Below are 13,526 nucleotides of genomic sequence, written 5' to 3' on the forward strand. Positions count from 1 at the left end.
AACCATCAGTTTGAGGAGGGATAATTTACCAGGTCAGACAGGATATGTTTTGTGACTCTGGTTAGGGCTGTTTCACAACTCAGTGACTTTCTCTGCCTGTGGATCCAAGTAAAATTATCAATACAAAATCAATCAATATCTATACAATTGGTCCAGTAAGCCAGTTATGCAGTGAAAAATTATTTGTTGCGATAACGAAGCCAGTCAGAATCGCAGTACACTAGTGACAAATTGACCGGCTAGCCTACTTCTTTAACGGGACCGAGAGGCTACAGCAGTCACTATGACTAAAGTTTTTCATAGAATCACTCATGAATTTTACTATGATAATTCCACTTATTCAAAAAAAATTCTGTATTATTTAAAAACAAATAGGATGAGTGATACATGTTTTAAAGCATGATGTGCAAGGAAAAGATTAAAGAAGAAAGTGTGGGGGAGCATTGAGGCAATAGTAAATATATCATAATAAAGTTTAAGATACAGCTTGGGAAGGACAGAAGTAAGACAAAGTCCCACGTAATTAATTGGGAATAATGATTTGAAAAAGATGAGAAAAAAAAACTAAGGAAAGATGAGAAAAGAGCTAGGGAAAATAAAGAAGAAAATGTATTGACAGACAAATAAATGGAATAGCAGGAGGTATCATTTATAACAATGATTGAGCCTGGGAGAGTAATTTCCCAATAAAAAGCAGAAATAATCTATCCAGTTGTGACTTACTATAAATTATTAAAAAATGACAAAATTGGAATAAATTAATAAAGTGTAAACAAAGTGCGTAGACAACAAAGAAAATACAAAAACATTTGCAAAGAATTCAAAGAAATTAGGAAAATAGAAATCGGCAAACTAAATAAAAAATATAACTCCTGGTCCTTTGGAAGACATAGCTGTACATTAATTAAAGTGATAGCATAGGTACCACTACACATATATATTATCCATTCAAAAATAGAATACTGCTAGAGAACTGCTAACATGTTCCAATATTTAAAAAGAGAACAAGAGCAAATCCAAGTTATAGATCAATAGGCCCAATGTAACTGATAAGAAAGGTAATGGAATCTTTACTCAAAAGGTGATAGAAAAACTTCTAGATGCTGAAAATATAATTTTAAAAATGTAGATTTCGAAGAGGAAGGTCATGCTCAACAAATATGAACTATTGAAAAACTATCAGAAAAGGATTGTAGCTGGTAAGTTGTCATCTAATACAAAATGGCCAAGAAAAGAAAGGATACTACTATGGCCTGATGGGAAATATGGTTAACTTCAGGACAAGAGGTTTTAAGTTTATGCTGAGAGCATATGGCTGCAAGAAATGATCTTTGTTTAATTGCAACAAATATCTTTGGTTTTATGATGGATAATAAAGTCAGCATGGTACTGGATAATGGTTGTTTTCAATGGAAAGTTTAACAATTAAAAAAATCAACAGGACAGAAGCAACATATCCCTGATAAATAAAATGTTTATTCTAATTCATCAAACGGACAGGAATCAGATATGAATGGAGTCAAAAAGACTGAGGGCACTGCCCTGAGGTCAGGCAATAGCAATAAACTAATCTAAATGATATGCCTATTGTTAGTGCTTACAATTAGAAATGCATCTGTTTCAGCCAGACTCAAAAGGATAACTATTTAAATGTTGAAGAACAGAATTAAAAGAGAAGCAAGAAGAAAGGAACCTCAAACTATAAGCTTGATGAAATGTGATTCCTCTCCGTGCCTGTCCAGCACGAGTGAGTAGAGACATCCCTACAGGTCCATTAGATAACTATAAAAGTTGTTAATATCTCTCTATGAACTTATTATAGCAGATTTGTAGGTGAATAGAAGCATTGACTTGTGATGCAATGTAACAGAATCAGTCTTGCAGCAGTCATAAGTTTTTTTTTTACATCTTCCCAATAAAGACATGATTTGATTAAAAATAAAGTTTTTGTGTCTATCAATTAACTGGAGCAAAAGTCATGGTTAATAAAATATGTGCGGGTAACACAGCAGACATAATAGATTTCTAAAAGGCCTTTGCAAAGGTGCCATATTGTAGACTAACGGCAGAACGTGTGGAGGTAGGGGAGAAACAGCTGAATGGATAGGACTGGTTCAAAACAGAGGAGAGAATTAAGGAGTTAAAAGTTGGTTACTCGGACTGACAAACAATTGGGAAGTGGTGTATTACCCTGGCTGGTGCTATTGTTGTTCGCCATATATACATGTTTAAAGACAGGAATTGAAAGAATAATTTCAAAATTTATGGACAATACTAAATTGGAGCATGTAGTTGATACAAGGGGACTGTGACAAATTACAGTAGGGCATTAGTTAACTTGCAGAATGGATACGTACTGGAACTGGCAAATTAACTTCAATAGAGGCAAATGTAAGGTGGCAAATTTTGGTTGGATTAAGCAAGCTACATATTCTTTGGAAAATAAGTTTACACATTTGGAAAAGGAGCAGAGAGATCTGGGGCTACAGAGCAGCAAGCAGATTAATCAAGCTATAAATGCACAGGGTTTTTTGCTGGAAGAATAGAACTGTAAAGCAGAGAAGCTATGTTAAACCTGTATAGAATATTGGTTAGACTAATTGAGTTCTGTGAAAAGTTGATTCACCATATTATAAAGGATACAGAGGCACTGAAGAGTGCAAAAAGATTTACTGAGTGATACCAGAAATGAGAGGTTATGCCTTTCAAAAACAATTGAACAAATTGGACCTCTTATTTCTAGAAACAAAAACTGAGAGGCAACTAGATAGATGCTTTTATAATTGTGAAAGGATTTGATAGGGTTGCCTTTGGGGAGATGTTTCCATTGAGGTGAGGGAGGTAGACCATAACTAGGGGCCATAAATATAAGATGGCCACTAAAATATTCAATATGAGATGCAAAAGAAGCTTCTTAACCCAGAAAACCATTAGAAATGTGGAAAGTATTACCATGTGGGATATAAGTAAACATCACTGGTGCATTTAAAGAGAAGCTAAATAAGCAAATGATAGAAAAAGAAATAAAAGGATAAGTGAAGCAGAATGGGAAGAGGCTCGTGTGGAACTTTAATACTGTTATAGAGCTGTTGGTCTGAATGGTTTGTTTCTCTGTTATAAATAATACGTAAAACATATGATCCCAAATTTAGGCACACATTTTATATGTGCATATGTTATATATATGCATACAGGGTTACACACTCCAGTTTCAGAATATATAGTTCTAAAAAAATGGATTCTGCACCATCTTCGTTTAAAACTCAACACTTCTGAATAATCCTTTAAACTTGAATGATGGTCAAGCAGGTTGGGGAGGAGGTGGTGACCACTGGCCAGAAACACTACGTCAACCTTCAAAAACAGCTCATTTCTGTTTTAATGATTTACATTTCTAAGAGATTGTGTTGCTAATATTGTGACTTACCTTCTTTTTTCAGCCATTTTACAATATTTCCTTTCTCCATTGTTGGTGATAGTGCAGGCATCAAGACTTTGATTGGGGGAACACCTACAGGAGATAGAAAAACATTCATCAACCACTTGTTTTCTTTCTTGCAAAAAGCTCACGTCTACCTGCTTACAAAACTGAAGAAAGCTGATGAAAAGCTTCAACACAAATAGACAAAAGTCCAACGGAAAAACAGACCTAACTGCAGAGTCAAGGCCAAAGCTATTGAACAAGTTGAATTCCTCTTTATTATTGTGAGAATTTTAGTTCTTATCTCAGGATCATATTTCACAATTCAGTTGTTTTTCTGTGAAATACTGCTGTGTCTTTGGCCCCAAAATTTCTCTCACTTGCCCACGATCACAATCCGTTAAATCCTTCATATGAAGTTGACTGGAATTTTTTTTTAAGTATGGCAGAGAATATGAAAAGGGGCAAATCCTCGCTTCAAGCTATGAGAGCTTGGAAATCTGCTGTTCACCGCAGTGGAACAGGCATAGGTCGTTTAGCCCCTCAACTCTATTTTGCCATTCATTGAGTTCCTGTGCCTGCAAAAATTAGCCAACTGCATCAAAAGTGATCATTTGGCAACTTGCTAGATAATGGATGTCATCATTTTTACCATCTTACCTCAGAACTTGCCTTTATAGTCAGAAAATGTTTAGCTTAATCTTGTAGATTGGTTTCAAATCTGTACTATTCCCTCTTCATCTTTGAGTACTTTTTCTGATTACTGTCAAGCGCACTAAGACTTTTATTAGGCATCGTAAGAAAGCTACTAATACAACCAATTGTAAATGTAATTGTTACATATACACACAATGTGTTTATATGATCGTGATCTTGTGATCATGGGCATGTGAGTTTATTCATGATGGTTTAATCCATTAACTAAAAAGCCTTAAAAGGATAGATAAGTAACGAAATATAGTGAAATTCCTGGCTGGATAGAATTAAATCATTTGTTGTGTACACACAAATTGTTAGTTAAGCAATGACTGAACAACAAGATCTATGTTTTATTTCCTAACAGGTATAAACCAATTGCAGAGGGAAGTAACTATTCTGACTTCTCCCAACAGACTGCCCTTCAACCCCCACTTTTGTCAGGTGGGTAAAATCATAGAACTAGAAGGAGAAATAGCCATTCTGCCCTTCTAGCCTGCTCTACCATTCATTATGATCATGCTGATCATCAAATTCAATATCTTGATCCCCCCTTTCCCTATATCCCTTGATCATTTCTCCTTCTGCTTACAGTTGGCTAAGCAGAGCTAACATTTATTATTGACTCTCCATACTCTATGCTAGTAAAATAATCCAGAGAATTGAGCATCAGATTAGTTTGCCCCCAGGTTTTTAATTCAAAATGCTGTTTGGATGTTGCTTTGACAGTCATTGATAACATTGCTGAAACAAAATTCAGATCATTCAGAAATAAGTGTTTCTGACAGTGACAACAGCAGTTGTTGCATATTGACAGTCATCTACATGCATTAATCAGTTGGCAGAGACCTGTAAAATCATTGGGGCTGATGAACAAACAGAACATTTCTTTTTCATGGGATATGGACGTCAATCGCAAGGACAGTATTTGTTGCCCATCCCTAATTGCCCTTGAACTGTGTAGCTTGCTAGGCCATTTCAAATGGCATTGAGGGAGCAGATTTAGGACCGAGTTGTGGAGGAACTTCTTCACACAAAGGATTGTGAATCTGTGTAATTCCTTGCCCAGTGAAGCAGTTGAGGCTACCTCATTGAATGTTTTTAAGGCAAGGATAGGTAGATTTTTGAACAGTAAAGGAATTAAGGGTTTTGGCGAGGGGGTGGATAAGTGGAGCTCAGTCCATGAAAAGATCAACCATGATCTTATTGAATGGAGGAGCAAGCTCAAGGGGCCAGATGGCCTATTCCTGCTCCTAATTTTTACATTCTTATCAACCACGTTACTGTGGATCTGGAGTCACTTGTAGGCCAGGCCAGGCAAGGATGGCAGATTTCCTTCCCTAAAACGTTATTAGTGAAACAGGTGGGTTTTACAACTCTATTATCCATATTTGTTAATTAAATTTAAATTCCACCAGCTGCATGGGATTTGAACCAGTTTTAGCCTGGCCTCTAGAATACTAGTCCAGTGACATTACCACTATGTCAATGATTGATCATAAATCTGCAGCACGGATACAGACCTTAATATGGAGGATTGCTAGCCCAACCTTTATAACCATCCCATTGAAAGTCTCATGGAAGATGCACCATTTGGTGCAATAGTTCAGATAAAGGCTTTTCACATCCAAGACCAGAATTCAAATGTAGACAGATGGACAGAGAACTTTTCTGTTTTAGTTGTAAGGGTGCATCGATGTGAAAGTAATTTTGAACACCCGCAATCCCTGTTTAGTAGGATACCTAAGTCTATAGCCCAAAACACCATCGAATCCAGCACTGATTAGCAGCCCCTATCAAAGAGGCCCAAGGAGGCAAGAGGAAAAGTCTGGGGACAAAAAAGATGTCCTGCAGAAGCTGCTGTGAGCAGAACTTTAGCTGCTATGGCTGAGTTGAGAGTATAATATTTCAAAAGTACTCCATTTTTCAATTCAAAAATTTAACTTCAATGAGCACAAAATTCACAAAAAAAAAGGATTTTTTAATTGTAAGGTAGAATTATTCCAAGAAATGTCTAAATTTCATCAGCCTGTGGGTGTTTGCGCTATTTACTGTGAACTGATAATTCACCATTAGTGATAACTAGCTACAGTGAATCATCATTAACAGTTCATATAGCAGGTCTTTGTGGAAAACAATTTCAATTGAGATATAAAATTTTAGCATTGCATGCTTGGATGTAAATGGAACACAGATCCCTCATTCAGACCTCCTTCTGCACAGTAGAGATCCTATGATTTGAAGTTGGAACGAACTTCCACTTAAATACTGACAATCCACAAACCTACCTCTCAGCTCCTCTCCACCCCTGCTAAAACCTTAGCTAGTTCACAGATGTACTTTAGGTAAGGAAATCTGCCATCCTTATCCAGTCTGGCCTACACGTGACTCCAGACTCTCAAATTCCCTCCAAACTGGAGGGCAGTGAGGGATGGGCAATAAATACTGGCTGAACCTGTGATTGTCCCATAAAATGAATTTAAAAAAAAACAAAAATACTCCAACTCAACTTAAACAAGGAACTCACCATTAAAAGCAATAGAATTTACAGCACTGAAACAGATCACTCATCTCATTTGGTTATCAATTCATCCTAGCCTGTATGCTCTGCAGCAGCCTTTCACCTTCATGAAGTCATTTCAACATAATCCTCTACTTCTTTCTCTCATTTATCAAGCTTCCCCTTAAATTTGCACTATTCACCAATAAATCAAAGACCATTAGCCCAACATCAGTAATAGATAAAATATTCTAAATAATCCTTAGCAATGTGCAAGATGATTAGGCAGGAAAAGTCTCAGAGACACCCAACATAGTTTCTGGATAATATCTTTTACCAGTTTGGTAAAAAATTAAAAAAGTTACTAGGTTGTGGATGAAGGAAACACAAATAAACATGGTCCAGGAAGCCACATGTCCTTTCCCTGGCACCTTCTCAGGCAAATACATTTAACCAATTTTTTTCTCACCCATAACAGTCTGGGTCTCTAAACATTCCTACCACACAAGACAACAGTTCACATGTACTTCCTCAAACTTACAATGCATTCATTGTGCAATCTGCTTTACACTGGGATAGACAACTACAGACTCGGTGGCCTGTTTGCCAAAGTGTGTCACACAGGTATGATGACATGGGACTCCATGTGGCACTTTAAACTCTGGATAAGGGAATTCAATGGTCACCATCAAATATGACTTCAAAGCACCACAACTGGCTGAGCTGATCGAGTCCTGAAGGCCATACCAGGGACAGGACAGATCATACTTAGGCATGGTGATGATGGCGTCTTTGAGATGTGATTCAGTAAATATGACTAATCATGCAACCATTTAACTAGTTTGTGGGGCAGTCCTCCCAATTTTGGCGCATGCCCCCAGGTCCTACAGAGGACTTTGCAGGATTAACAGGGCATAGTGTGCCACTGTCACTTGCAGTGCCTAGGTCAATGCCATGATTTTGTTCCTTTGTGATTTTTCTGTCAGTTTTGCAGAACTGAGAGTTTGCTCAGATATTTCAGAAGGCAGTTAAAAGTCAACCACATTGCTCTGAGTTTGGAATCCCATGAATGCTAGACCAGGTAAGGGTGACACATTTTCTTCCATTAGTGAACCAAATGGGTTTTTACGACAGTCTGATAGTTTGGTCACCATTACAGTAGAGGCTAGATTTTAAATTCAGATTTATTAATTAATGGATTTTAAATTCCACCAGCTCTCTGGTGGGATTTGAACCCGTATCCCCACAGCATTAACCCAGATCTCTGCAATTAGTAGTCCAGTAACATAACCACTATACCACCATTCCCCAAGCACATCATTCAATTTCCTAATTTCCAGCAATGCTGCTTCTCTCATTGGATTAGAAACAGACCAATCCAGGAGCAGCTTGGGTGCTTTCACACTGTGACAACATGCATTGCTTTTACAGTGGTATGCTCTAGAATCACCCAAACAAAACCCTAATTTTATTGTCCCCATCTCTCACGTGCTGCTGAACTGTCTGTTCTCACTGAGTCACCCTCAGGTGACCTATAATGAACATTCCAATCTTACTCCTTCACCCTGCGTATATGGATTCAGCCTTAACTCAATCCCTATAATGTCAATGCATTCACATGCTCCAGTAGAATGCTTCACTAGTATTGACAGCACAACCATGCCACTCCTGAAACTGTTCAAACCAGGAACATTCAATTCTCAGTTCCAGCCAAACCCGTGTTTCTGTAACACCTACTGTTTCATTGCCCATACTAGTGAGAGTGAGAGAAGGCAGTCAGCCAATTGGCCCATCATACCTGTTCGTTCCCCAAAAACTTCAATATGGTTGCATTTGAGTATTAAGTCACATCGAGTAATATAGTTACATTGAATATATATGAAAATTATTATTGAATTTGTTTCAACCAACCTTTCAGACAGTGCTTTCCAAATCATAATTTTTTGTTTAAATATCTTCTCCTCACATCGCCTCTGATTCTTATGTTAATAACCACAAATTTGTGTCCTCTAGTTGTTTACCCGATGTCACTGGAAACAATTTCTCTTTATTCATGTAAACGTTTTATGATTTTGAACATCTCGGTCAAATCTCCCCTTTTAGCATTCTCTGCTCCAAGGAGAATCTGCCCAGTTTCTCTTCAATTAAACTGAAGTCTTTCATCCTTGGTATCAGTCTAATAAGACTCCCCGAAACCCTCTCCAAGGCCATCTTTCCTAAAGTATGGCACCTAGACCTGGACATAATACTGGCTTGGACTTGTGTTTTAAAGTATTTCTGTAACATCCTTGATTTTGTGTTCTACTTCTCTTTTTATAAAGACATGAAACCAATATATGTTTTTTTTAAATAGTCTTCTTAAGTTGTCTTGCTACCATCAAAGACTTATGTACGTAAACCCTCAGGTCTCTCAGTTACTACACATCCCCTAAAATTGTACCATTTATTCTCTATTGCCTACCAAAATTAATCTCTCATTCTTTCAGTGGCAAGAAACATTTGTGTCACGTAAGTGCTGGGCAGTGACCATCTTCAACAAGAGAGAATGTAACTATCTCCTCTTGATGTTCTGTGGCATTAGCAACATCCTGGGGACAATCCAAACAAATCTTTCCACAATCAAAAAGGTACAAGAGCGTGATTGAATACTCTACTAATCTGTATGATACAACTCCAACTGCACTCGGCAAGTTCAACACATCCAGGACAAAGCAGCCTGCTTGATTGGCACCACATACATCACATTCAATGTTCATTCCCTCCACTGGCAAAATGCTGGTAACAGTGCGTACCATCGACAAGATGCATCCACTGCAGCAAGACTCCTTCAACAGCACCTTACAAAACGCAACCTCTAATACCTAGAAGGTCAAGCACAGTAAGAAGTCTCACAACACCAGGTTAAAGTCCAACATTATTTGGTAGCACAAGCTTTCAGAGCACTGCTTCTTCATCAGGTGAGTGAAGAGTTGAATCCACAAACAGGGGACATATAGGTACGGACTCAGTTTACAAGACGATGGTTGGAACACGAGTCTTAGCAGATAATCAGGTTCTTACAGTACAGATAATGCGAGTGGAGAAAGAACCAAGCACAGGTTAAAAGGATGTAAATTGACTCAAGCCAGCACAGTTAGTGAAATTTTGCAAGCCCAGGTATGTTATGGGGGTTACAGATAGTGTGACATGAACCCAAGATCCCAGTTGAGTTGTCTGCATGTGTGCCGAACTTGGCTATCAGTTTCTGCTCGGTGATTCTGCGTTGTCATGTGTCATGAAGGCTGCCTTGGACAATGCTTACCTGAAGATCAGAGGCTGAATGCCCTTAACTGCTGAAGTATTCGCCAACAGGAAGAGAACACTCTTGCCTGGTAATTGTCGAGTGGTGTCCATTCATCAGCTGTCATAGCGACTGCATGGTCTCACAATATACCATGCCTCAGGACATCCTTTCCTGCAGCGTATCAGGTAGACAACGTTGGCCGAGTCACAAGAGTATGTACCATGTACCTGATGATGGAGTTCTCACATGAAATGATGGCAACCATGTCGATGATCCGGCACGTCTTGCAGAAATTGCTGTGGCAGGTTTGTGTGGTGTTGTGTCACTGTTCTCCTGAAGGTTTGGTAGTTCGCTGTGGACAACGGTCTGTTGTCTGAAGGCAATTAGTTGGGGTGCGGGGATGGCCTTGGCAAGATGTTTGTCTTCATCGATGACATGTTGAGGGCTCCGGAGAAGACATCATAGCTTCTTCGCTCTGGGGAAGTACTGGACAACGAAGGGTACTGTGTCCGCTGTGTCCCATGTTTGTCTTCTGAGGAGGTCGGTGTGGTTTTTTGCTGTGGCGCGTCGGAGTTGTCAATTGATGAATCAAGCACCATATTCTGTTCTTATGTTGGTATCTTTCAGCATCTGTAGGTGTCCCCATCTGAGCAGATCCTGTGTATATGGGGGGCTTGTCTGTAGGGGATGGCTTCTTTAAAGTGTTTAGGGTAGAAGCTGGAGAAGTGAAATATTGTGAGGTTAGCCAGTGGGCTTGACGTACAGTGAAGTGCTGAGGTGACCGTCCTTGATGGAGATGCATGTGTTCAAGAATGCAACCGATTCTGGAGAATAGTTAATGGTGAGTCTGATGGTGGGATAGAACTTGTTGATGTCATCATGTAGTTGTTCCAGTGATCTTTCACCAGAGTCCAAAGGAAGAAAATGTCATTGGTGTGTAGCATAGGTTGAAGGTCCTGTATTATGAACAAGTCTTTTCAGGCTTGTGCATGAAGATGTTGGCATGTTAAGGTGTGACTTTGGTCCCCATGGCTGTTCCATGTGTCTGAATGAAGGACTGGTTGTTGAAGGTGAAAACATTGTGGTCCAGGGTGAAGGGGATGAGTTGTAGAATTGCCTCTGGAAATTGGCAATTGTCAGCGTTGAGTACTGAGGTAGTTGCAGCAGTGCCGTCATTGTGGGGGACACTGGTGTAGAGTGCTGAGACATCCATTGTGACGAGGAGTGCTCCTGATTCAACTGCTCCATATGCGTTGAGTTTCTGGGGTAGCACAGTGGTTAGCACTGTTGCTTCACAGCTCCAGGGTCCTGGGTTCGATTCCCGGCTCGGGTCACTGTCTGTGTGGAGTTTGCACATTCTCCTCATGTCTGCATGGGTTTCCTCCCGGTGCTCTGGTTTCCTCCCACAGTCCAAAGATGTGCAGGTTAGGTTGATTGGCCATGCTAAATTGCCCCTTGGTGTCCTGAGATGCGTAGATTAGAGGGACTAGTGGGTAAAAAATATGTAGGGATATGGGGCTAGGGTCTGAGTGGGATTGTGGTCGGTGCAGACTTGATGGGCTGAAGGGCCTCTATCTGCACTGTAGGATTCTATGAACTTCGTAGTGTCACAACAGAGCTGGAATTTTTTGTCTGATGGGTTTCAGGATGCCCACGACATAGTCGGGGAGGTTCTCACACAGGGTCCCATTGCCTGATACGATGGGACAGCCGAGCGTGCTGGCCTTGTGTATCTTCGGGAGGCAGTAGAGATCTCCAATGCGGGAGTATGTAGGATGAGAGCACAGAGGGGGCTCTGAAGATCCAGATCAAAGATCTTGATCAGACTGTTAAGTTGACGAGTGTGTTCTTTGGTTGGATCTATGGATAACTGTAGTGTTACTGGTTGTTCAGGTGTTGGTACACTTCTTTGCAATAATCCGTTCTGCTCAGTATGACAGTGGCCCCTCCTGATGAAGGAGCAGTGCTCTAAAAGCTTATTCTACCAAATAAACCTGTTGGACATTAATCTGATTTTGAGAGACTTCTTACTGTGCCTTCCCCAGCCCAATGCCGGCATCTCCACATCACAGAAAGACAAGAACAGCAGATATTTGGAAACACCACCACCCACAAGTTCTTCTCCAAGCCACTCACCATCCTGACTTCAACCTTCACTGGGTCAAATTCTGGAATTCCCTCCCTAACATCAATGGATGTACTTATGCCACATGGACTGCAACAGTTCAAAAAGGCTGTTCACCATGTCCACATCCCATGAACAAATAAAAAAAATCCTCTCCATGTATCAGCCGCTAGGTCTCCTGAAGCCTACTCCCACCACTAGCTCCTAACTCCCCAATTTTATTTTAAATAAATTGTTTTAAATACTTCATAGATTCAATCACATTACTCAATTTTCAATTATTTTGAATATTTAGCTTTATTATTTTTCCTAATTTTCTCATCTAACTTTAGATCAGTTTACAACACAATTTTTGGCTCACTCATTTTATAGTAATAATTTCATTTTGGCTCAGCCTTGCGCTTTTATTCCACTAATTTTATTATATCTGTTCTTCTATTCTGTCAAATCTAAGGCCTAGATTCGCCTGTTCACCATGTAACCACATCTGTAAACATATTGGAAAGGAAAATAACCAATTATAATCCAAAGTAGAAAAAGAAGTAGTTTTAAGATAAGATTTGAGAAATTCAAGTTTTAATTGTCCAGAAAGTATACTGTTTGGTAGAGCGAACGCAGATTGTTATTTCAAAAGTGAATAAAGAAGTTAAGATGAGAGAGTTTAAATTTAAATTACTGAAAAGCAGAAACCAGAATAAGCTGGTCTAGAATGATCATCCAGATAAATGAAGTATTGAGGAGGCATAGAGTACAAAACCAAGAAGTCACAATAAACCATCGTAAAATACTGGTTTGGCCCCAGATGGAACAGTGTGTAATTCTGACCAAACGTGACACAAAAGAAAAACTGTGCTTCAGATTTGAAATGCACGGTCTGATAGGGTGGTTGATAGAAATTCAAAAGTAGTTTTTCAATGGGAACTGATAAATTATTGAAAGTGAACAAAATGCACTTGGGAAAACATAGAACACTACAGCACAAACAGGCCCTTCGGCCCACGAGTTGCGCCGATCACATCAACACCTACCAACCTACAGACCTATCTATAACCCTCAATCTCATTAAACCCCATATACTCATCCAGAAGTCTTTTAAAAGACCCCAGCGAGTTCGCCTCCACCACCACTGACGGCAGCCGATTCCATTCACTCACCACCCTCTGAGTGAAAAACTTATCCCTAACATCACTTCTGAACTTCCCTCCTTGCACCTTAAATCTGTGTCCTCTCGTAGCAACCATTTCAACCCGGGGAAATAGCCTCTGAGAGTCCACCCTATCTATTCCTCTCAACATTTTGTAAACCTCTATCAGGTCGCCTCTCAACCTTCGTCTCTCCAGGGAAAAGAGTCCCAGCTCCCTCAACCTAACTTCATAAGGCATGCCTCCCAGTCCAGGCAACATCCTTGTAAATCTCCTCTGTACCCTCTCAATAGCTTCTACATCTTTCCTATAGTGAGGCGACCAGAACTGCGCACAATACTCTAAATGAGGCCTGACAA

General features: G+C 39.6%; 1 protein-coding gene across 2 annotated transcripts in view; it reads right to left on the reverse strand.

Moving 5' to 3' along the window:
- Nucleotides 1-13,526, reverse strand: part of pdhx (pyruvate dehydrogenase complex component X) — a 234,416-nt gene that overhangs the window by 218,194 nt on the left and 2,696 nt on the right. For both annotated transcript variants that reach the window (XM_080190532.1, XM_080190534.1), the window contains exon 2: nucleotides 3,428-3,511. In XM_080190532.1, the coding sequence (XP_080046658.1) occupies nucleotides 3,428-3,511 (84 nt within the window). The remainder of the gene's footprint in view (nucleotides 1-3,427; nucleotides 3,512-13,526) is intronic.

Source organism: Carcharhinus amblyrhynchos, chromosome 6 (assembly GCF_965287045.1).
Source record: "Carcharhinus amblyrhynchos chromosome 6, sCarAmb.v2.hapA, whole genome shotgun sequence".
Lineage (NCBI taxonomy): Eukaryota > Metazoa > Chordata > Chondrichthyes > Carcharhiniformes > Carcharhinidae > Carcharhinus > Carcharhinus amblyrhynchos.